The sequence below is a fragment of the Neofelis nebulosa genome, chromosome X (assembly GCF_028018385.1).
Source record: "Neofelis nebulosa isolate mNeoNeb1 chromosome X, mNeoNeb1.pri, whole genome shotgun sequence".
NCBI classification, from domain to species: domain Eukaryota; kingdom Metazoa; phylum Chordata; class Mammalia; order Carnivora; family Felidae; genus Neofelis; species Neofelis nebulosa.
In genome coordinates, this window is record NC_080800.1 from 86331480 (window position 1) to 86358197 (window position 26718).

The window sequence follows — 26718 nt, forward strand, 5'->3', positions numbered from 1 at the left end:
ATTGATAAGAAAAAAAACATGTCAATTACATCTTTCATGTATTTTCTGAGTAGCCACCTACAACCTTATGACTCACAATTTTACCCACCCATGTGTACATGACCACATTCATCATATACTTTTCTTGTGATTTGCCAGAAGTTAACAAAGAACAAACTGGACAATAATTGGATAAAAATGAAAGTGTTGTCCCTGGCACAGCCTTATCATGAGAGTCTTCAGATAGGATTAATTACAAGAACAGATACCCTAAGACCTCGACCTTATTCCCACATAGTAATTGAACTTCTTAATTTTGGTCAGTCAGAGCCTGAATCTCTGAATATGAGAGAGCGAGTAAACAGATGTTAATAATAATTGTCACTACTAAACAGTACTCGGTATTAGAAAAGCACTAGTATTAAAGCCAACTGCAGGCAAAAGATGATTGACAAAAGGATAGGAAAAGTTAAAAAAAATAGTTTGTAGAATAAAATGAAGCTAATTACAGCTATTTATGTGTTTGCATACTTCCTGTCTGTACCTAGTAGCTATGTGGCACATTAATTAATGATTATTTTCCTAAAAATTATTAACTCTGATTTAGGTTTTGGTTAGGGGGAAATCCTCTCTAGATATGCTAAAGCTTCATTATTTTTTGATCATGTTTCATTTTCATTAATTTATAATTGCTTGAGGTACACAGATACAGCATTTAGATTTTGAAAACATCTGGGTGGCCAAGAGACTGCACATCTGGAAAACCAATTTATTTATTTTTTATCCAACTTTCTCTAACCCAAATGTGCTCTTTTTAATGCTTAAGTTTCTCTCAAATGTGGATTATTTTTGCATCAAATAATACTGAGAACATCAGTGTAGAAAGATACCTAATTATTTAGAGTACAAATTTATTCTACCTCTTAAGAGTAGAATTGAAATAGACGTAGATGTCTGAATTCTAATGCTGCATTAAAAAATGTCATGCAAAAACATGTAAGATTAATCACAAGGAAGAATCCTATTGTTGGGCCTAGAAATCTTATAAAAATAAACTATAAAAATGAATATGAAGTCACTATGTATACAAATAAATGTGTAATTTAATGGTCTGTTTTTTCTGAAGGAATTGTAAGAATTTGCTGGGATTTACAATTAGAAAATTAACATTAAAGATAAATTGGATTGAGAAAAACATGATAAAACTTTAATTATTTTGTAAGTATGCTGGAAAGAAGGAGCACAAAAAGACCCTTCCCACTAGTCCCGAATGCCCAACAGTGAATATATCAGACATCCCTCTCATACATACATACTACCAGGAACAGCTTCTGGGTCTCTTAATCCCAGAAAGATCATGACTTAGATAAAAGCCAAAACATAGATGGTAATTCTATTGCCTGCACCATGGCAGTCTTAATCTGTCCCAAAGATGTATTTTACATTTCTTCAGATAGACAGATAGGTAGCTGGTAGACATTTTGACTATCTCTTGGAAGTGAGAGACTAAGAAAGACTTTTCTATCATATTTATAAATCCTGAAGGGAAGAATCTAATATAGTGTAGTTTTTCTAAAAGTGCTTTTTACTTTAGTGAGAAGATTTTGTTAAAAGGACAAAATACTGTTATTATTTTCTCTTTCTAATATAAGAAAAAATAGACAGAATTGAAATACTGTTTCTTATCTATCAGGCCATAAGAACAGACTTAGGGTGTATCATTTGACCTGGCTGAGGAACAAGATTTTGAATGATGATCCTGATAGTAAAAGAAGACAAGAGGAGATGCTAAAGACAGAAGAAGCCTGCAAAGCTATTGATAAACTGACAGGTTGTGAACACTTCAGTGTCCGTAAGTCTCTTTTCATGTTTACTATAGCTATATAAAGTTTGCTTTCCTTCATTTAGTAAAGTACATTGGGGGTGCCTGGGTTGCTCAGTTGGTTGGGCATCCAACTTTGTCTCAGGTCATGATCTCATGGTTCGTGGGTTTGAGCTCTGTGTTGGGCTCTTTGCTGAAAGCTCAGAGCCTGGAGCCTACTTTGGATTTTGTATCTCCCTCTCTCTCTGCACCCCCTCCACTCACACTGTGTCTCTCTCAAAATAAACATTAAAAAATTTTTAAAAATAAATGTTTTTAATGGATCTGTGATACCTGTATGGAGATTCATATGATATTATCTTTCTTTGGAAAAGCAATAAAATAGAATCGCATAATAATTCCACTTTTTTAATTGGAAAATTTATCTTAATACTGACTAGGAAACTTTGCAATGAGTAGAAAAGAAAATTCCTCTGTGGTCTGCTGGTTCTTGCTTCCACTGTCAATATTCATGAATATAATTGCTAAATATTTTTCTGTTAGAGTGTTTTCATTTGTCCTATCTCTTTACAACTATCCACTGCAAAATGAGGTAACAACTCCAGGGTCTCAGAATCCTGCTCTCATCTGTCAACAATTAGACAGTTATAATATCCCATTCTGTTCTATTTCTGAAGCAAATCTCCTCTCAGCCTTTGTTTTCTTCCTTTCCTTTTCATTAATTACCCCTTCAGACCGAACTAGTGACATAGATAAAAGATAGCTGGAATTACATGATATTTTAACAGGGTGTTGCTATCCTGACTGACCATTTCTGTTCTGCATATAAAGAGGCTTTTCCAGAATAGTTTTCCATATGTGTTTATATAAGTACACATACACCATTAAAGGGAGAAATGAGTATCCAGACAAACTAGGCATTAAACAACTTTCTTCTAGTTTTATGTATCACTACTCTCCTCCAAATCATATTATATGTATTTAGTAGCCAAAGGTGAAAGAGATCCCAAGATGTTAAACAGAGTTTGTATAGCAGAACTGCCTCCTATTAACTTGTAAATTTTTTAGTTCAACAAGAGAGAGTTTACAATAATCAATTACAAGAACACCTTGCAAATCTGTGTTCTTGGTGAGTAGATGGATTAGTTAAGGCATTTTTTTCCTGGCTGAACCCATTACAACCCTCCCATAACAACTAAAAGCCTTTGTCTTATTGACATGTGAATATAGGAGGACAGTCATGTACTCATATTTGCATGGCATTTTCATAGCCTTTCAAGATCCATAAAATAATGGACTGACACCAATTACTGCCATATACTAAAGTTATAGGAAGTGTTTGCTTAACAGAGAATTTCTTTGCTTGTTGGGGGTATATTAATCATGCTTTTTTAGCCTACTTGGGTGTCGAAAAGAGAAAGTAACAAATAACCAGAGTCAGAGAGAGAGAGAGCGAGAGAGTGAGAGCAAGACCAAGAGAGAGAGGGGGGCCCAGGTATGAATAAAAGAAGGGGGGAGAAGCCTTATATTTTGTCTCTGATGAAGTCTGACTAGAAAGGACAGAAACAATGTTCTAAACAAGGAAAAAGGGTTTTAACACAAAATATAAATCTAGGAAGTAGGACAACATATTCCATAAGAATTAGAAGGTCTGAGAGAAAGCATATACTTTTTATTCATTTCTCTTTTTTTAAAGCAGCTGTATTTAAATAATTTACATACCATAAAATTTACCCATTTAGAAGTGTACAATCAATGGTTTTTAGTACGCGTGTAGAGATTTTTGACCATTTTCATTATCCCAAAATAACCCCATAGCCATTAGCAATCACTCCACATTCCATCTCTCTTACATTAACCTTATTCTCCTCAGAGTCCTAAATAATCACTGATCTACTTTCTTTTGCTATAACTTTTTCTTTTCTGAACAATCTATTTAAATGGAATCATATATTATATGGTCTTTTGTGACAGGCTTCTGTCACGTAGTATAATGTTTTCAAGGTTCATGCATGCTGTAGCCTGTATAACTTGTATCAATATTTATTATTTTTATTGCTGAATAGTGTTGCATTGTATAGATATACCTTTTGTTCATATGATTTTTGCACATCCATTATTTATACATTTGTACTCTTTACAAATTAATGTGGATTAATACACAAAATGTATTAACCTGTCATACATGTGTCTGTACATGGGAATGCATGTTTTATATTCTCTTGGATGGTACTGCCAGACTGTTTTTCAAAGTGGCTCCACCATTTTACATTGCCGTAAGTATGGAGGCTCCATTTTCTCTTCATCTTTACCAACACTTGTAGATGTCTGTCTTTTGATTCTAGCCATCCAAGTGAAGTGGTATCTCATTGTAGTTTTGATTTGTATTCCCCTGATAACTAATGTTGTTATTTATTTATTTATTTATTTATTTATTTATTTATTGTTGTTGTTGAGTTGTAAGCATTCTTTATATATTCTGGATCCTAGGCCCTTATCAGATATATGAATTTCAAATATTTTATCCCATGTCGTAGGTTATCTTTTCACTTTCTTGATAGTGTTTTTTTGATGCCCCCAAATTTTGATTTGGATAAAACTCAATTTATCTATTTTTTTTCTTTTGTTTCTTATGCTTTTGGTGTCAAATATAAAAATCCATTGCCATGAAGATTTATTCCTATATTTACTACTCAGAGTTTTATAGTTTTAGCTCTTACATTTAGGTCGTTGATCCCTTCTGAATTAATTTTTGCATATAGTGTGAGGTAATGGGTCCAACTTCTTCTTTTGTATGTGGATATTCAGTTGTCCTGGTAGCATTTGTTGAAGAGAATATTCTTTCCCAATTGAATGCGTAGGACACCATTGACCATAGATATATGGGTTTAGTTATAGACTCCAAATTCTACTCTGTTGATCTATATGCCTGTGCCTATCTCAGTACTACACTGTTCTGATTACTGTAGCTTGTAGTAAGTTTTGAAATTGTGAAGTATGAGTCATTCAACTTTGTTTTCCTTTTGCAAGATTGTTTTGGCTATTCAAGGACTCTTCTAATACCATGAATTTTAGGATCAGCATTTCCATTTCTGCAAAAGAGACTATTGATATTTTAGTAGCAATTAAATTTAGTCCATAGATCACTTTAGATAGTACTGTCCTCTTTTTAAAATATTTACATTTTTATTATTTATTTACTTAGTGACTTAAAACAACAGTAATTTATTATTTCTGATAAGTCTGTGAGTTGAGCAAGGCTCAGCTGGATTTTTTTGAATATAGTTGACAATATAATATCAAATTAGTTTCAGGTGTACAACATATTGCTTCAACTTCTCTGTATGTGATGCTGTGTTCACCACAAATGTAGCTACCATCTGTCACCATACAATGTTATTACAATATCGATGGCTATGTTCCCTGTGTTGTGCCTTTTATTTCCATGACTTATTCATTCCCTAACTGGAGGCCTTTATCCCCCAGTCCCCTACACCAACTTTGCCCATCCCCTGACTGCCTTCCCTCTGGCAACCATCAGTTTGTTGTCTGTATTTATAGGTCTGATTCTGATTTTTGTTTGTTTATTCCTTTTTTTTTTTAGATTCCACATATGAGTGAAGTCATACAGTCTTTGTCTTTCTCAGTCTGACTTATTTCACTTAGCAGAATATCCTCTAGGTCCATCCATGTATTGCCCTTTAAGAATGTTAAGTCTACCCATCCATGAACAAAAAGTCTTTCCATTTATTTAGGTCTCCTTTAATTTCTTTCAACAATGTTCTGTAGTTTTCAGTGTACAGTTTAGAGTACTCTTAAAGTCTAATGCATTCACTTCATAAAATTATATAGTTAGTTTTGTCACCTTTCAGGGGGCATCAAATTGTAACTAAAAAGCTTTTCTAATATATATGATCTGTGCTTATATTGTGGTTATAACATTCTTAATGACCAATACAAATATCTGAGTGTTCTTGTTAACTCTGTGGTTTTGTTACTTCTTTGTATTTTATCATTGTAGTCCAACATGAAGAAACAACATATATTGCAATTGCTTTGAAGTCATCAATTCACCTTTATGCATGGGCACCAAAGTCCTTCGATGAAAGTACTGCTATTAAAGTAAGTGGTCTCCATTTTCTTTAGATCATATGGTTTTTCTTTTGAGAAACTGTAAACAAAACAATATTTTGAAATATAGTGGCAGAAATATATACCATTCTTCTACAGTTAATGTAATTTGACTATACCATGTGAATAATTATCATTTAACCCTCTTTTAGATAATTCACAGGTGCCACACAGCAAGGGAGAGTATGAGGGAAATCCCTGACCCCTCCCCTTAGAGGACTACCCTACCAGCTCCTCTCTCCCAATTCCTGTAGTCAACATGAAGACTTTTTCTTCTATAGCCCCAAACACAGGGTTTGGGTGCCACCCCAATGACTTGAAGCTGAGAAATTCCCTGTTCTCTCTTAGTGGGGGGTGGAGAGCAGAGGGAAGGTAAGGAAAAGTGTGGCAATGGTAGAGGGGGGAGCCCCACTGAAAGAGGAATGAGGGAAGAGAAAGCCTTTGCTCTAATTACCAGGGCTACAAGGATGGGGGTGGTGAGGAAAGGGTGGGTCTATATTTCATCCAAGCTGGAACTCTAAACACATTTCTCTCCAGAACTATTGCAAGGAATGGTGGTTAGGCTTATTTGGATTACCAGTAATATTTCCACCTTTATTATGATTTAACTGAACTTCTATGGATCAGTCTCTTAAGGTAACCAGTTGGTGTCCCAAACAACTAAGTCACTAATGATTTTTTAATCATATCTCATAAACTGGGGACTCTTTATGTTTATTAGTTTTTAATAATAGTCCAGAATTTTGTGAAATAGGATTATTTTGTGCTTATTCTGTAGCAGTGAGGACTGATTAATGAACTGGGAGCATTATATACAGCCCAATAACTCCTAATCTGGAGTGAACATCAGAATCATCTGCAACATTTGTTAAAAGTTTAGATCTCAGACCCAACCCCGGGCTGAATTAGTAGGTCTGGAGTAGGGCCTGGGAATCTGTATTTTTAGCAAATGTTTCAGGTGACTTTGGACTAGTTGGTCCATGCACAAGTTTTTACAAAGCACTGATTAAGGGCACATCATGATAGACTCCAACAAGGTATTTATTAAATAATTTTGTATCTAAGGTCAGGATCTGTTTACATGGTATATTTTCGAGGCCAAAACATCACATGTATGCAATAAGATGGGCTAATTTCTATAACTGCCTCTTAATGTCTATTTGAATAATAAGTATGTTCTTTTGTAAATAGCACAGACTACTATATTAGATAGTCTGTCTCTGCCCTGGCACAGGTTACAGGTCTGATCTGATCTCCCTAAATTGGGCCTTGGGTCAGCTGTGAGTATTTGGATATGGGTTTGTTCTTGGCTGTCTGCTGATTGGTCAGAGCTGCCTGATATGGAGCTGGAAAACAAAGAAGATAAGTACCAACAGTCTGTCTAGCCTGATATGCAGTTTCTGGTCAAAGTCCTCCCTCTAGTTCTTGAATCTCACCTCATGACTATAGTATGGTGAATCCTGTGATGCCCAGTCTTCTCCTGTGACCTGAACTTGGCAATGAATCCTGTTTGGCTTTTTGTTTCCTTGGACTAGGAATTATAGGAGCCTAGAGTACAGCCATTCTATGGTAGGTTAACATGTCTGGCCTTTTTCATTCCCTACCAAGTATGCATTGATCAATCAGCAGACTCCGAAGGAGACTACATGTCCTATGAAGCCTATATACGAATACTGGCAAAAATACAGGCAGCTGATCCAGCGAACCGGTTTAAGAGACCAGATGAGCTCCTTCATCTGCTGAAACTCAAGGCAAGGAATTTAAAGACAGCAAAAAGAGTGAAAAGAGTGCAGGGCCATACAAGGTTCTTATAATCATTGGAGATTTGGCCTCTGAAGGAAAACTCAAAATTTAAAACCTCAATATAATTATGTTCTTGTTATAGTAACAGACCTAAGAAAAATTGATAATACATAGGTCTCTAAATGCATTATATAATTTTAGAAATCAACCAGGATTTTATAAACATGTTAAACAAGAGAGCATGGGAACATTTACCTTACTCAGAGTGTCATTTTTGGCCTTTTGGCCATATTTGGTTTTATATCTACAGGTGTTTCCAACAGTTGGTCATAAGCCAGTGACAGTTGACCTGGCTATTGGTTCTGAAAAAAGGCTAAAGATTTTCTTCAGCTCAGCAGATGGATATCACATCATTGATGCAGAATCTGAGGTTATGTCTGATGTGACCCTGCCAAATAACGTAAGATCCCTAGAAATTATTGTACACCACAATTTGAGTTTTTCCAACAGCCAAAACTCTTAAAGATTTAAAAATATGATTATGAATACCTATACTGGAGCTGAAACCTAAAAGATAAGTATAGAGTACCAGAAAGTAGTAATGGATAAACAGAAATCACTAATGGCTTCTTAGTCCACACAGCTGAGTCTGTTTATTCTTCAGATATATTTTGTCTTGCACAGTGTTTTTGTTTGTTTGTTTGTTTGTTTGTTTTTAAATGAATAGAGTTTACACTTAAAAATCTGGACTTCCATTGATAAACCAAAAGGTCTGATAACATCTGGCTCTGATTACTATCTGGCCATTATCAATTGGAAATTATTCCTGTCTGGCCCCTTTTATTTTATTATTATTTTTATTTTTTTTTTGGCTGCCCCCTTTTAGATGGAATATATATATATACATTGCCTATCCATCCACCTTTATGTATTTATAATAACTAGCCCTAGTAGATGTATGAGTTTGCAATCTTTGCTTTTAGTCCTTCTGTACCCCATAGACAGATTCTTTAAAAATACAGCAGTATTGCAACATTATTATATGTACCCTCCTTCATTATCCAAATCCTAGTGCTTTAACTGTGGCATATAGAAAATTATCATAGTGTTCTCTTATATAGTATCAATTATAGTTAGAATTTCTGATCAAAGGATTCAGCAGGTTAAAAGATAATGTACTTCAACTCTGAACTCTTAAATAATTATAAATAATGAGACTATGGGAAAATATCTAAAATATGGATAATTGTAAAAATACCATACACATAATTTATAGAGTTCGAACATAATACCCCCCCACACATGCACAATACAAAATATGATTCTGAGTGTCTCAAATTTGATGGTAGCAGTGATGTTTGCTTTATTGAAAATTATGTTTTTTAAAAAAGAGCTGAAACAACAAATCTCTGCTTCACCCTTTTTTAATTCCCCAGTTTGTTGACAACTAAAATTTTAGCAGTTCAGCATTATATAAAAGTCCAGGAGAAAACTTTTTTGTACTTTTAAGTCACTGTAGTAATATGATATTTTACATAGCTTTCAGAATTGTCTCATACATCTCTGAAAAATTACATAGAGCAATTGTCAGATCATTAGTGGAGACATTTAAAAAAACATGTTGGTCATATTAACAATCTAATTAGCTGATCACTCAGTTGTCACCTATGAGTATATAGAAACCACCCTGTTTATAATGTAGAAAGTATTGAACCAAGCCCAGCCAAAGTCACTTAGATATGAGTTCAGATTAATATTAATGTAAGTATTATAGTACTTGTCAGTTGGAATGTCTTCCATAGCTTCCTGAATCTTTTTTTATGACATGGCAGATAGCCTTCATGTTGAAGCCAGTGCCATATTAAACATTGCAATATTGGTCCAAGTTTATACTTATTTGAAACATCATTCAGGAAGATTGTACTCTGTGTTCTACTTGATTACCAAGCAAGGAGAATTATTTCCTTTTGAAACAATCAGTTCATTATTGTAGAAGCAAGAATGAGAGATCAGTTTTTAAAAAATTATTTTATGACCTAATTATGATACCTTAAGTATTTTCAAAAAATAGTATTTTTAGCTAAATGCCCCAGTGTCCTGACCCATTAAAAGAGTAAGGACTCTAATAAAATGGAGGGGAGTGTCTTCTGAAACAGAATGCACTAAAAATGCTATTTTTTCAAGAGCTCCAAACTACAAAACCTGTAATGCTACAAGGGAGCCATGTGTGCTAAAGAATATCTGGTTACTGCAGGAATCTTCTGAGAAGCAAGGGAATTACCTCTGAGGCTTTCTGGGTTTACAGCAGTCCACCTCTATTCTAAACAGATGTTTTTAGACAACTTTCTTCCTTGAAATTTCTTTTTCTCTCTTCCTTCATCTCTTTTCTGATTCAATTGCTCATGCAAGTGCCCAGGGAACGCATTAAATTTGCTTTTCGCCTCTGGATCCCCATTTTAGTTTTAAGAATTGTTGTTGCTGAGACATGGCCTCAAGCACTTGGCCTGAGTGCGCTGGGTTTGGCAAGTATAGTTTCTGACCTTATTTTCTTGTAACTTGCTAATTTAGAGAAATAATAAAGGAATGTAATTGTTCATTTCTCAGAGAAATACTACTAATGTGGCAATTTATGTAGTTTAAGTGAAATTTATCACATTGTTTTAGCATCATAAAATTAACGAATTCTTAGATATTGCTTAATATTTCATATTATGTCACCTGATACATCTCTCATGTCTGAATTGTGTATTGAAGATATTTTATGATTATATAAATTAGGTAAGAAATTCTACATTTTTGTGAAGGGAGAATGGCTGTTTTATTTCAAGCAGTGATGAATATTATAAAGTTGCCCCTTGTAAACATTTAAAGCTCAAGCTTTTTTTAAAGCTAAATTTCTATTTCTGATGTAAATTAATTGTGTAGATAACCAGGGATTGTGTATTTGTTAGTTGGTTCACATATCCATCGCTAAAGTATTCATTAGTGTGCTGAAATGAATCTGGAGTCCAACTCTGTAACAAGTAACGTTTCTTTTATCATTATACACACTTTGTTAAATTTCAACAAATTTTCCTGTGTTGGAAATATCTCTCTGCTTTTTTTCAAACAAAGTTTTCTAAAGTACACTATTTAAACAGTGATGTCTTTATGACATGGAAAAGGCTTTTTTCAAAGAGAGCATGGTGTTTAATATTAAAATGTTAGATAGCATGCTGTTTAATATTAAAATAGAAGTTTCTTTTCCTCCCTGCACTTCAAACCCCTTTTTGATCTTTATTGCTCAGTCAAGCTGCTTCAATTAAAGTAGTAGTGATAAAATATTGGACATATAAATCTTTATGAAACATAATTCCAGCCCCTGGAAATCATTATACCACAGAATATCATCATTTTACCTGATTCCTTGGGAATTGGCATGATGCTCACCTTCAATGCTGAAGCCCTTTCTATGGAAGCAAATGAACAACTCTTCAAGAAGATTCTTGAGGTGTGGAAAAACATACCATCTTCAGTAGGTATGTAAAACATTTTTTCTTTTTTATATGATCCCATAGAAACTTCTGTTTTCTGAAATATCACATTTCCTCAAGGCATATAGGGTTAATTTAAGATACTGCATACTTACTAAGTTGTGTGTGTTTGCCATATGCTTAATGAAATCACAAGGCTACTACAAAGAGTCTAATTTCAACTGCTTTAGTTGTTCATGTGCAATAATCATAAAATTAAAATAAGAAAGGAATTCCTTTCCACAGTAATCCATAATTTTACTTTAATTCCCTTTGGTTGCAGATTTTATGCAGATGTTAGAAATGCTTCATTCCCTCACACTGATGTTAGGGGGTTACCTTTATCTTAGGAGACTGCCAAATAATCATAAAAGAAGAGCAGAATATCTCTATTTCATATAGTAAAGTTATCTGTTTAGAGAATGATAATCCTGTGAAGAATCAAATACAAACTAAATATGTGACATGTTGGTTATCACTAAGATTTCATCGTCCTTCATTTACATAAGAGATAAATATGACCGGCTGGAATGCCTATTAGGTACTATCCAGGTGGCAACATAAAGAAAACTGACTTCGTCTTCATCAGGCCAGAACATTGTTTTCTTCTTGACCAATGTAGGACTGCTCATCTACAAAATATGAATAACTTGACACTCTTGTGTATGTTTCTGAGGTTTGGTGACTACAAAGGTGATTGTAGATAAGAAACAGAATGCATATGAACAGGAAAGTATTAGGGAGAATAGGAAGATTTGATGGAAGGTAAATGATCCTGAAAGGAAGAGGAGATTAATGAAGCAAATAAAGGGGAAGGGGGAAGGGGGAAGGAGAAGTAAAGGGAGGGAGGGAAGGAGGGAGAGAAGGAGGGAGGGAGGGATATAGAGAGACAGAGAGAGAGAGAGACAGAGAGAGAGAGAGAAGGGTAATTTGTCTGTTAAAGAGTTGGAAGCTTCTGAAATCTTTATGAAATGGTTAAGTGTGATTCCCATGTGGCTTTAAGGACCAGTTTGAAAGAACTGCTTTTTAATGGACTTTTTTTCATTATGGGATGATGGCACTTTGCATTGCACTTGCAGAATCCTTTCTTTTTGCACACATAGTGTTAAGCATTGTCCTGAAAACCTCTTCCAATTTCTTCAAACAGGTAAGAACTCCCAAAGGGTTTAAAACCATTTTCAGTGACAGAGGTAAATGCTTATAATTGACAGATCTGGGACAAAAGAAACTGCAAAATGAATCTTGTTCTAACCTTTACAATGGTACATTTGCAATCAATACATTAATCAGAAATTGAAATAAGGAAATTCAGCTGAAATGGGAAACTGGGCAAACCCCTATATTTATGCCACTGGACAATCATAGGAATCAAAGGGTCTTAAAATGTCATCTCATAAGCTCTTATCCTTAGGCAGGACAACTTCTGATGTAAAACAAAAAGCTATTTTAAGTTGCAAGAATTTGAAAAATGTATCTCTCCATGTAAAATAAAGTATGGCACTATAAGAATGTGATATTTTGGTTTGTGTATTAGGGGTATTTTGAGAATATACTAAAGACTACAGTATAACACTGATATTAAGGAAATCAATTTCTCCTTCTGTCTAAAAACAACTGCTTTGTTATTTAAAACTAACCTAGATCCAGATTTCCCCAATCTAAAATTTACATTACCTTGAGATATAATAAATATTTTCAATAATAAGATCATTGATTTGTATTTTCAAACAAATAAATAGAGACTTAGCATTCACAGCAGGTATCACTAAACATACCCACTCCAAATCATTGGATCCCATTTCATAAGCAAGCTAGCTCAGTAGCTAGGTTAAATGGCAAATTAATGTTTTTCAGAATTAAGGTGAAAATTGTATAATTCCATATGAACTGTGTGCTTGGACTCAGCAAGTACCCTGTGTGTTAAACTTAGAATTGTTTGCTCTGTGTGGTTGTTGACAAAAATAACAATTTTAATAAAGTATTCATATAGGTGAAAAAATTCAAATTTGGATAGACTAAATCTATTACTTGTTTCCATCAATCAGGTCATGGATTCCCCTCACTTACTTTGTATCTGGAGTGTTTTTAATTCTAGTCTGAAACTAGACTTAAGTCTTCTTCCAGGAGAGCCATTTGTCTGAATAAAAATACAACTATAAAATATAATTGTACAAAAAAGTGAAATTATAATTTAATTACAATTTTGTGGTCAACTTCATACACAAAAATACTTTGAATTACAATGGAAAGGAGACAAGAGATAATAAATGCTTAGTAGGTTTTAGTTGAGGAATTCTAAATGCCTCACACTGTGCCTATAAAAAGTCACTTTAATCAAGTTTAATAATTTTTTCATGTGTCCTTTTATGCATATTTAATTTTTACATATATAGGCCAGGTAAATTTTGGCTTAAAGGTATTCTAGAACTTTTGACAATGATAAAAATGTTAAGACTATATTATAACAACTCAGTTTATTGTGCTTATAATAGAATAAAATGGAGGGGCGCCTAGGAGGCTCAGTCAGTTGAACATCTGACTCTTATTTCAGCTCAGCTCATGATCCCAGAGTTGTGGAATTGAGTCCCATGTCAGGCTCAGTGCTAAGCATGGAGCTACTTAAGATTCTTTTTCTCTTTCTCTCCCTCTGCCCCTCTCCTCTGAACTTGTACTCTCTCTGTCTAAAATATATATATATATTTTAAAAATAAGAAAATGGGAAGTCTAATGAACTGAATTCTGATTTTAGTCATGTTAATATAGGAATGGAGGTGCCTTATTTTGGTGTTCTCTAGACTATTTCAGCTTGACATAAAATTGTGATATTATTTTAAGTGCAGGATTGGATTTATTTATGGAAATTTGCTTTCCTATAAAGTACATAAAAATCAAAGTAAATATTAAACATTTAACAATAATACTGCTCCCTGTGTCAGAAAATACCTTACAGCACCAGATGACTATATAGCTAGTTACATAATTAGGTTTTTCTGCTTTAAGCAATTTTCATAATTTTTTAATTGAAATTCAGTTAACGTACAATGTTATATTAGTTTCAGGTGTACAACATAGTGATTTTACAATTCTATACATTACTCAATGCTCACCACGATAAGTGTAGTCATTATCTGTCAACATGCAATTGTCATAATCTTTATTGCCACCAAGTAAGTGACACAGAGTCCAAAAGTTAAAATCTTAATAAAATTTCCTGAATAAGATTGAGCCTAAACAGTATCAAATTAGGTGTAGTTCTGTTTATAATGTGGTGGTTCATTGACTTCCATTAGAGTTGCTAAAGTCATTATCTGAGCAAGTCATTTTTTAACAGTTTTAATTTTGAAGTTAATCAGGTTTTTATGTATGTCACTTGAGCATAAATACAAACCCTTATGGAATGCTATACCTCAACCAGACTGTAAAATAAAAAAAAAAATGGCTGTCAGTAGATTTGACTTTTTACAAACAGGATAGAATTAACACTTAGCTTTTTCTGTGGTATTAGGGTATATGAATACAAAAGTTAATTGAGATCTAGTTACTCAACGTTGATCACAATTGTAACAGTAGATAGCTTGCATGAATACCACTGCTGAGCAGCATAATGGGCAGATGACTAACTGCAGAAGGAGGGAAAAAAGAATATGTTTACCTGAACTATAATAATGAGCTTCTTAATAATCAAATGTTGACTGCTTTTCTGCTTTTTATATTTTTATTGCAGCTTTTGAGTGTACACAGCGAACCACAGGATGGGGCCAAAAGGCCATTGAAGTCCGCTCTTTGCAATCAAGGGTTCTGGAAAGTGAACTGAAGCGCAGGTCAATTAAGAAGTTGAGATTTCTGTGTACCCGAGGTGACAAGGTATTGTTTATATCCCCTAGTTACAGCAAAAATAAAGCAAACAATGAAAATTAAACAAGGAAATCCAATGCCTTCTATCCATAAATATATTTATGACATAATTCCCAAGTTGGCAAACTATTTATGAAAACAGTTTTTCATTTTGCAGTAGTAATATCAATTTGGTAAATGATGATAATTTGATTTGAAAAAAAAATTTTTTTCTAAAAAAGTAAAAATCCTAATTATGTCCTAAGAAAACCTTAACCATTATTTTGTGCGATGCAAAATCCATTATTGCCTTTGATGCACAGTTCTGTTCATATTTGTATTAATGATAATTTGAAACAGAATGCTTGAGTAAATCTGTCTTTTATAGTTTTCAACATAATTCAATAATAGAAGAAAAAAGTATTTATGTTTCCCAAACACCTAATATGTGGTAGAGTTTGTGCTAAATACTCACAACATTACTTTAATCTTCACAAGTGGATATTATTTCCATTTTAAAGGTAAGAAAAATAAAGTTAAGATTTGTCAATTTTTGTGTAGTGTGATCATTTTTAACAACCAATTCAGATACTTTAAATGGAAAAAATGCATTGTATAAAATCATTACAGTCTCTACATATTATGAGAAATAATAGCATGAAAAAATAATCCTAATAAAATTATGAAACATCTACCTTTGGAAGACATTGCAGAGGATTCAAATTAATATTAGAACAACCAGGGTAAAGCATTGTGCATCAAAGAAAAATACTGGTTTGCAATATGACAGGACATACATGGGGAAGAATCAGTGTTTGAGGTCAGATGGTCTTAGCATGCAGTACCGGCTCGGCCACCTAACTAGGTATAAGAACCTGGAAGTTTGATTTATCTTCCTGACCCTTAGTTCCTTCATCTCCCAAATGGAAATATTAAAAACTGCTTTGGTAATAATTTTTACAATTAGTGTTAATGTGCATATAGTAAGCATATCATATACTGCCTGTATATAAAATGTGTTAAGTCAAGGGTAGCTAGTGTTATTATCATCATCATCACCATCATCATCACCATCATCAATATCAAAACTCTTCTAAGTATATTCATTGTGGATGTATAAAGCCTTAGTCCTAACAAGGAGGCCTCCATTTGCTATTTATATTCATGTTCTGTTTTAATTTTCTGTATGGCACAGACCATATTCATAAGACATGTTCCTCTCTAGGCTGATTAATGTAACTCATACTATCAATGTATTGATGTCATGTCGATTCCACTGAAATAGAAAATCCCACAAAATAGAAAGTTTCAGTAGCCATTTAAACACCGTTAACAATGCCAAACAACATCGTTTAATACATTTCCTCATATTAAAAGAAAAAGTAAAGCCAACTTGAGTAAAAGATTTTTTTTAAAGCAAAGGGGAATCCTTAACCAAAACAAATCAAGAATATCAGCAGATAAATGCCGCAACAAAAACCTAATTTTATTTAACTATATAAAGTACAGTTATATAGAATATGGTAAAAGATTATTTTTAAATATATAATTTAGACTCTGTACCAATTTAAAGTCTTGTTCTTTCAGGAAATCCTGTTTTGAAAAAAAATGTATGGCTTAATAATTTTAATTGGTTGATGAAGAACAAATGAAATTATAGTTGTATCTGTAAAATATCAGATAACAATGTATAAAATATTTACTGATGGTGTCTCTTTCTCTCTTTCTAAAGCTATTTTTTACCTCTACCCTGCGCAATCGCCACAGCCGGGTTTATTTCATGACCCTTGGAAAACTTGAGGAGCTCCAAAGCATTTATGATGTTTAAAAGGTTCCAGTGATTTATTACAACATTTACCAACATCATAAATATGAAATATGTATCTTTAAATTTCTGAGATTAAATGAGCATTCAGTTTTATTGTTAGGGAAAAATTAAATCAGATACTTTACTTTTAATGTAGCACAAAATAATTCTAATGAGAAATGCAGCTTTATATATAAAATTAACTATAGCAAGCTCTGTGTACTCCAATGGTGTACAATGTCTTTTGCACAAACTTTGTAACTTTTGTTACTGTGAACTCAAATGTTACTCTTAGTACAGTTTGGACAGTATCTATATTCAGATATTACTACATGGAGTAAAGAAACCTGTAATGAGTTAGATTCCAAGTAGCTTTCAAAATAATTGGCCCTGAGTGAGATTTTTCAGAAAGAAATAAAAATAGCAACAAACTATATGCAAACTTGCAAAGTCATATAAAGAACCAAAAGTTAGATTATTAAATGAAAATAATAAGAACTATGCTACAAACAAGACTAAGGCTGAACAACCTGCATGCCTAGAGAAAACTACAGTGATAAAGGGGAAAAGGCCACCCATTTCCTTACTGTTCCTTGACAGTTAAGCCCCCAGTCAGAGACCAGTTGTGTTTTTTTCATACCATATTCAGCTGGTTTTCTCCTGATAAGAAGGAAGAAAGTCTTAGATGCTTGATGTTCCTCAGAACCCCTGAAGATGTGCAATAGCTGTTTGTTTGTTTGTTTGTTTGTTTTTTTAAACCACCAAATAACAGTTGCAAGCCTGAATACAGGACTAAACTCCTATACACATGTACTGTAGAATGAGTTGAGGTTTTTTTTTTTAATACTTTAAAATAGGCGTCAAATTCTAACCCCCAAAGACAGATTGGTTGATTTATAAAAATTCTTATCTGGCCAAAAGTGGGACCATCAGACAACATGGAATATTTTCCCAATCCTAGATTGAACTACATAAGAAGTTCCCCTCAGTTATTAAACAAAAAGAATAAAATGCAACAACAAAAAAACTTTGGCTGCTAATACTTTTTTTTTTCCCATTTCTATTTCTGTAAAATAAGAAATTAATCTAAAAGTGACAAGTCCACATGTAAGGACTTAATGTTTAGGTAAAAAAAGAAAAAGAAAAAAACATTTTGAAAAAAATACAACTTTCATCAAATTTAGAGTAGTGACAATCATGTTAGTCCATCACCCAATATGTTATAGACGCCATAGATAGGTGGTGTTTGGTCACCTATGGTAACTGATACCTGGTGAAAACCATAATTTCTACATATCCATCCTCAATACCATGGTTAGTTCTGGGGCAAGAATAAGCAACAGAACTACCACAAAGTATACCTCAGTATAATTCCTCTAGTTCTGCTTCAAGAGTATGAAGACAGTGCTAGTGGGATAATAGTTTTCAAACTACCTGGTTAACCAAAATAAAAAAGCAGCTGACTATGTGTGATTTCGTGATAGCACATTATTTCTTGGTGCCTTGGTGACAAGAATGATGATTTGGATTTTCCTAACAACTTACATCAAGAGTGTAGTAGCTCAAAATGAATATTTAGGAGAACCTAAATCCATGAATTACAGAAATAAATGTGATTCACATCTCTGTTACTGTGACACAATAATGTGATCCTAAAACTGGCTTATCCTTGAGTGTTTACAACTCGAATGACTTTTTAAATGCAGTAGTTTAAAGAGGAAACAAACATTTATGTCAAATTATTTCCTTAGAAGTAGTCTTCATTATTATAAATTTGTACACCAAAAAGGCCATGGGGGAGCTTTGTGCAAGTACCTCATTGCTGAGCAAATGGAGCTTGCTATGTTTGCATTTCAGAAAATTCTTTCATTTAAGTAGCGTGTAGAATCAAGTCTTTTAAAAATTCATTTTTCTTCATAATATTTACTCAAAGTTAAGATTAGAGAAATAAGTTTCATCTTAAAATCATATTTTTAAGGCAGTAAGACAGTAAACTAGTTTAGGAAATCAACTCCCATTGTGCTCTGTGGCTGTTATTCTAGTAAAACATAGACCATGGTGAACTGAATCTACAGAGATGTACCAAAGTAAACAAACAAGAAAAATTGCAGACGTGTAGCTGAACTTTAAAGGATAAGTTGTTAACGAAGAAAGGAGGCTGGCACACATCACAAAGGGAGATTGAAATGTTGGATAGCCAAATAGGATTGAAAATATTTAAAGTGGTGTATAAGTAATGAATATCTCAAATTTTGATGTTATTCCATATGGAATTTGTATACCCTTTGCCAGCTGAAACAAGAAAGTGAAGGGGCAATTAAATTTCATAGTCCGTGCACAGTAATGGAAGAAATTATATCTATACCTCACCTTGTAGATCAGCACTTGGCAGTCCGAGCTCATTACAGAAGCAATGGCGGGGTAATCCTGGCTAGCCAATTCTCCTAGCCCTGTGATTGAAAGCATGAAAGTTCTAGCAGGTTGTGAGTAGCATTGGGACAGAATACAGTTTTATTTTAGTGTATTTTAGTTTTTTTCACCAAAGCTCTTGTCCAAAATAAAAGGCATTGTTGGAAATATTTGAAAACTAAAAAATGATGTATAAAGAGGGCTAACAAGAAAAGCTCTGAGTGATTAGGTCTGTTGAAGTAAGGGAAGAGCTCAGAGGAAATAGTAGGAAAGGATAATCGTTTAGATAGTAAAATAGGCAAAGCAGAAATCACACATGTACATGCACACACATATACATACACACATGCAAACCATTAGAATGCATAATTTTAATATTTTCAGTGCTACCAGTTTCTAGATAAAATAATCACTGTGTTTTCTGCCAGCACTCATTTAATTGAAACAGTATTCATAAAACCAGGAATAATGCCACATGCACTCAATGGGATCTTTTAAATACTCTTCAATTATTTTTTTAAATGTGCCTATTTAAATCAATTTGTATTCGATATGTGCTTTAACTTAAAAAATTATTGAAATAATCTTTGAGACTGCTAATTGTTTCATCAGAAAGTCTGCAATGAACCATGTTCAACCTCTAAAAATAAACATTTTAAAAATTATTGAATGATATCATTATTTGAAATATGCTTGTCTAATGCCTCAGAGTTAGGATTCATTCAGGGACTATTCATTTCTTTAAATTATGTAATAAGGCACTGATTGGAAGTTGTCAGAGGTTCTACTTGCTGTTCCATTAGGAATTCTGCACAAGGAAATTTATAATGATATGACTAAAATTCTTCTGTGTATACTGGTGGACGGAATTAGAAACCAATTAATTTTCCTCAAAATATGTGGGAATTTACACAGACACACAGTATCACATGGCATGGGTAAAACCCAAGGAAGTTTTAATGTTGACCCCATTCCCATCCCACCCCAGTGTCCTGAAATCCAGTGGGGAAGAGGAGAAACCTTATCCAAAGAAAGGAATAAAATATTTATAATTTCTTAGCATTCAAGAAAGGGTTTAGTGCAGGCTGATGGTCAAAAATGGAAGATGGAGTAATTACAGCAGGTTGTCAAGGAAGCTGAGTCCTTCAGTTGGGAACAGAAGAGGAATAGCACTTCTCTCAAGCAGGTCACAGAATCATTAGAGACCTGGCCCCATGAATATCCTATTGTCTTGGGACATTATGGAGAAAAGTTTAACAAGCTTTCCCATTAGGGCCGGCTGAGTGTGGTTCTAATTTGTCAAGTGTGGCAAGGTGTTCATTAGTTGGGTTACCTAGACATGACAAGCTCATCCAGGCTTTTACAGTCTAAATTCTCAGTGCTTCTATGATCAAATTGACTCATTCAGCTTGATATTTCGAGCCGACAGACTTCAACTATTTTAAGGGGCAGAGAGCCATGGAATAAAAATACTATCACAGATTGGAATTAGAATGGGCAGGGTGATGACCCAAGGCTGAAAGAGGGCATTATCCTAGGAACCCTTTACCAAAGCATAGGAACAAGGTAGGTCATAAGTAGAAGTTGCTAATAGTAACGTTATCACTCTTGAAAAAAGCAGTGGGTTTACATACTCCAATACCACACTTCTATTAACTGAATCTTTTCCAACACTATGACTTCCAATATAATAGCACCTTTTTATTTACAGGGCCTTTGGCCCTCAAGGATATTCAAGTTTCTGAAGATAATAAAGTCATTGTGTATAGCCACTGTTTAATTGCAAAAATTAAATAGAAGGTAGCTAATGAATTAAAGGCCAAACATGTATTAGAAAACATTGTCATGGTGCCTGGGTGGCTCAGTGGGTTAAGCTTCTGACTTCAGCTGAGGTGATGATCTCACAGTTTGTGAGTTCGAGCCTCATGCCAGGCTCTGTGCTGACAGCCCAGAGCCTGGAGTCTGTTTCAGATTCTGTGTCTCCCTCTCTCACTGCCCCTCCCCCACTCATTCTCTCTCTCTCTCTCTCTCTCTCTCTCTCTCTCTCAAAAAATAAACATTAAAGATAAGAAAACAGTGTCACATGTCATGTCTTATGTTCACAACCATTTCAACTAATTTAAAAAAGTAGTTCCTGAGGGAGTAAAACTTATTCTATATGGATTTATATTTTTAGAAGCTATTCCATACCATACTGTATAGATGAATGCAAAATCAGGTTGGGGATTAACTTTTTCTAATAGCTTTTCCACCCTTTATGTCAAAGTGACTCATTTGGTGCTTAGCATACAACAATGATTCATGAAAACATGAATTGAAAAGGAGAAATTGACCTTTTTTGCCTTGATTTTCTTAGTGCTATTTTATTTGCAAAGTTTAAAATTAAAATTCACAAATCCATTTGTTTCACCAAAGTGCCATCTATATTCAGATGACCAAAGAGTAATGACCTATTTGGGGTAATTTCAAATGATTTTACTGTATAAACCTAAAATGAAACAAAGAATAGGTCAAGATAAAATTAAAATTTGCAGTGTCTCCTCAAGTTTTGTTTACCTTTATTTTTTTGGATTTTTTTTATTTTTTGTTTTTATTGTAGTATAATTAAGATACACTGTTAAATTAGTTTCAGGTGTACAATATAGTGATTCAACAATTCTATACATTATTCAGTGTTCATCACAGTAGGTGTACTCTTAATCCCCTTTTATCTATTTCACCCATACCCCACCTCCTGCATTACCTTTAAAAGCAATACATGAGGTCCATCGGGCCCGGGCTCATCACTGGACAGAATCTGTTGGTATTGGCCAGTCCTCTACTTTTCTGACTGTGGACTAGATTTCCCATAAATTTCAGTGGTTTGAGTCAGCTTTTCCCACTTTCTTTCCTGTGCCAGAGTTTGTGGGAGTGTCTCCTTTGTGGGGGGAGGAGTGCAAAGGTCCCAGTGGACACGGGAGAATGGCAAAATGCACTGGTGTTGGAGTGAAGATGATAAGGGTGAAGCCTGGTACCAGATGTGTGTTGTGATTTGCCCTAATCCTTGAAATGCTGCTGCTACATGGTCACATGAATTTTTCTGGGTTGGGCTGGTGCCCAGCTGCAGTCTCTGGATACCAGCAGCCTCATTGTCTTGCAAACATTCCTTAAGGCTAGATGGAACTTGGCCATTGCTCAGCGAGAGCCTCCCCCAGAAGGTCAGAATGGGTCAAAGCCACAGCCCCTCAGAAGCGAGGGGTTGGGAAATACAGCCACATCTGAGATGAATCTCAGGAGGGAGGTGCTGCCTGGCAGCCTGAAGGCTTGGTCACAGATGGTGTAGAAGTGGGGAGTGTTTGGGAACCAGAGACAAAAGAGGGGTGTTTGAATGCTAGTGGGAGAGAGCACAGAGTTCTGATACTACAGACTAGGTAGCTGGGTGACACCATTTTTACCCCTTCCGCACATGCACATTCACGCCTACACACAGCACAACAATCCACTTCAGTAAGCTAAGCAGTGCCACCTAGTGGAGAACAGAGCCATTACACTAAGCCCTGCCCAACTAGGCCAACTGCACTTTTAAGGAGCACCACAAATCTCCCCTCCTGCTTAGTTTACACAAAATGCTTCATAGTTTGAATTCTAGGGGAAACCGGATGTAGTTTCAATCATATTTGATTCTGTTTGCTGGCCCATCTATTTAATTTTTTTCTTTCTTTTCTTATTCTTGAAAAGAGAAAGAGAAACTATTTTTATGTTCCATTTGTATTAAAAATATTTTCTTTAATTTTTTCTACTATATTTTTTACTTTTTTGTACATCTTTATATTCTATTTTACTTCCATCATTTCATTTTATTCTATTTTATCGTATTCATTTTTTCAACTTTTTAAATGTTTTCCTTTTTTATCCTTTTTTTTTCTTTTCTTATCTTTCCCTTTTTTCTCTAATCTATCAAGTTTCTTTCAACAACCCGACCAAAAAACACCTAGGATCTAGCATGTTTTTTTTTCAATTTTTTATGTTGTTTTAATTGCTTAATTTTCATTTTTTGTACTTTATTAATTCATTTTCTTCCTTCAAGATGACAAAATGAAGGAATTCACCCCAAAAGAAAGAACAGGAACAAATGACATCCAGGGACTTAATCAACACAGATACAAGCAAGGTGTCTGAACCAGAATTTAGAATCACTATAATAAGAATACTAGCTGGGGTTGAAAATAGATTACAATCCCTTTCTGCTGAGATAAAAGAAGTAAAAACTAGTCAGGATGAAATAGAAATGTTATAACTGAGCTACAATCTTGAATGGTTGCCACAGCAGCAAGGATGGATGAAGCAGAGCAGTGAATCAGCGATATAGAGGACAAACATGGAGAATAATGAAGCATTATAAAAGAGGGAGACTAAGGCAAAAGAGCGCAATATAAGAATGAGAGAACTCAGTGACTCATTAAAAAGGAATAAAATCCAAATCATAGGGGTCCCAGAAGTTGAAGAGAGACAAATAAGGGTAGAAGGTTTATGTGACAAATCATAGCAGAAAACTTTCCTAAACTGGGGAAAGACACAGACATCAAAATCCAGGAAGCACAGAGAACTCCCATTAAATTCAACAAAAACCAACTGTCAACAAGGCATATCATAGTCAAATTCACAGAATACTCGGGCAAGGAAAGAATCATGAAAGCAGCAAGGGAAAAAAAAGTCCTCAACACACAAAGGAAGATAGATCAGGGTCAAAGCAGACCTATCCACAGAAACTTGGAACGCCAGAAAGGACTGGCAGGATATATTCAATGTGCTAAATAAGAAAAATATGCAAACAAGAATTCTTTATCCAGCAAGGCTGTCATTCAAAATAGAAGGAGAGATAAAAAGTTTCCCAAACAAAAATTAAAGGAGTTCATGAACACAAAGCCAACACTGCAAGATATTTTAAGGGGGACTCTCTGAGGGGAGAAATGATGGGGAAAAAAAGACCAAAAGCAACAAAGACTAGAAAAGACCAGAGAACACCACCAGAAACTCCAACTCTATAGGAAACATAATGGAAATAAATTCATATCTTTCAGTACTCACTCTAAACATCAATGGACTAAATGCTCCAATCAAAGACATATGGTAGGGGCGCCTGGGTGGCTCAGTCGGTTAAGCATCTGACTTCAGCTCAGGTCATGATCTCACAGTTCGTGGGTTCGAGCCCTGTGTCGGGCTCTGTATTGACAGTTCAGAGCCTGGAGCCTGCTTTAGATTCTGTGTCTCCCTGTCTCTCTCTCTGCTCTTCCCCTGCTTGCACTCTCTTTCTCTCTGTCTCTCTCTGTCTCTTTCTCAAAATAAATACACATTAAAAAATTTTTTTAAAATAAAAAATAAAAAAGTTTAAAACGACATAGGGTAACAGAATGGATAAGAAAACAAGATCCACCAATATGCTGTTTACAAGAGACCCATTTTAGTCCTAAGGACACCTTCAGATTGAAAATAAGGGTATGGAGAACCATCTATCATGCTAATGGTCACCAAAAGAAAGCTGGAGTGGCCATACTTATATCAGAAAATCGATTTGAAAATAAAAACTGTAACAAGGGATGAAGAAGGGCATTATATCATGATTAAGGGGTCTATCCACCAGGAAGATCTGACAATTTTAAACATTTATGCTCCTAGCATGGAATAACCCAAATATATAAATCAGTTAATCACAAACATAAAGAAACTCAATGATAATAAAACCATAACAGTAGGGGACTTCAACACCCCACTTAAAGCGATGGACACACCATCTAAACAGAAAATCAACAAAGAAACAATGGCTTTGAATGACATACTGGATTGGATGGACTTAACAGATATATACAGAACATTTCATCCTAAAGCAGCAGAATACATATTCTTCTCCAGTCACATGGAATATTCTCCAAAATAGATCACGTATTGGGACAAAAATCAGCCCTCAACAAGTACAAAAAGATAGAGATCATACTGTGCATTTTTTCAGACCACAACACTATGAAACTTGAAATCAACCACAAGAAAAAATTTGGAAAGATAGCAAATACTTGGAGACTAAAGAACATCCTACTAAACAATGAATGGGCTAACCAAGAAGTTAAAGAGGAAATTAAAAGTACATGGAAGCCAATTAAAATGATAATGCCAGACCTCAAAACCTCTGGGACATAGGAAAGGTGGTCATAAGAAAGAAGTATATAGCAATCCAGGCCTTCCTAAAGAAGGAAGAAAGGTCTCAGATACACAACCTAGCCTTATACCATAAAAATCTGGAAAAAGAACAGCAAATAAAACCCAAAACCAGAAGAAAGCATAAAATAAGAAAGATTAGAGCAGAAATCAATGCTATTGAAACCAAAAAAAAAAAAAAAAAAGAGTAGAACAGATCAATGAAACCAGAAGCTGGTTCTTTGAAAGAATTAACAAAATTGATAAACCCCTAGCCAGTTTGACAAAAAATAAAAGGAAATGACATAAATAAAATCAAGAATGAAAGAGGAGAGATCATTACAAACACAGCAGAAATACAAACAATAATAAGAGAATATCATGAGCAATTATACGCCAACAAAATGGGCAATCTGGAAGGAATGAACACATTCCTCGAAACATATAAACTACCAAAACTGAAACAGGAAGAAATAGAAAATTTGAACAGACCCATAACCAGTAAAGAAATCAAATTAGTAATCAAAAATCTCCCCCCCCCAAAACCCAGGACTCCAGGGCCAAATGGCTTTCCAGGCAATTCTACCAAACATTTAAAGAAGAGTTACCACCAACCATTTTGAAGCTGTTACAAAAAAATAGAAATGGAAGGAAAACTTCCAAACTCATTCTAAAAGGCCAGCATTACCTTGACTCCAAAAGCAGACAGAGACCTCACTAAAAAGGCAAACTACAGACCAATTTCCCTGATGAACATGGATGCAAAAATCCTCAATGAGATACTAGACAACTGGATCCAACAATACATTAAAAAAAATTATTCACCACAACCAAGTAGGATTTATACCTTGGATGCAGGGCTTGTTCAATATCTGCAAAACAATCAATGTGATACATCACATCAATAAAAGAAAGGACAAGAACCATATGATCCTCTCAATAGATGCAGAGAAAGCTTTTGACAAAATACAGCATCCTTTCTTGGTACAAACTCTCAAGAAAATAGGGATAGAACAATCATACCTCGAGATCATAAAAGCCATATATGAAAGACCCACAGCTAATATCTGAGAGCTAAAAACAGAGCTTTCTCCCTAAGGTCAGGACACAGGGATGTCCACTATCGCTACTGTTATTCAACGTAGTATTGGAAGTCTTAGTCTCAGCAATCAGAAACACAAAGGAATAAAAGGCATCCAAATCAGCCAGGAGAAAGTAAAACTTTCACTCTTTGCTGATGAAATGATACTCTATATGGAAAACCCAAAGATTCAACCAAAAAACTGCTATAATGGATCCATGAATTCATGAAT

At 34.5% G+C, this 26718-nt stretch overlaps 1 protein-coding gene across 1 annotated transcript in view; it reads left to right on the forward strand.

Moving 5' to 3' along the window:
• The window catches only part of NRK (Nik related kinase), a 141253-nt gene extending 121351 nt beyond the window's left edge, over nt 1–19902 (forward strand). The window contains exons 23-28 of the mRNA XM_058713970.1: nt 1673–1831; nt 5823–5923; nt 7986–8135; nt 11034–11193; nt 14912–15051; nt 16754–19902. Coding sequence (XP_058569953.1) covers nt 1673–1831; nt 5823–5923; nt 7986–8135; nt 11034–11193; nt 14912–15051; nt 16754–16849 — 806 coding nt within the window. The 3' untranslated portion in view covers nt 16850–19902. The remainder of the gene's footprint in view (nt 1–1672; nt 1832–5822; nt 5924–7985; nt 8136–11033; nt 11194–14911; nt 15052–16753) is intronic.
• Nucleotides 19903–26718: the final 6816 nt, after the last annotated feature.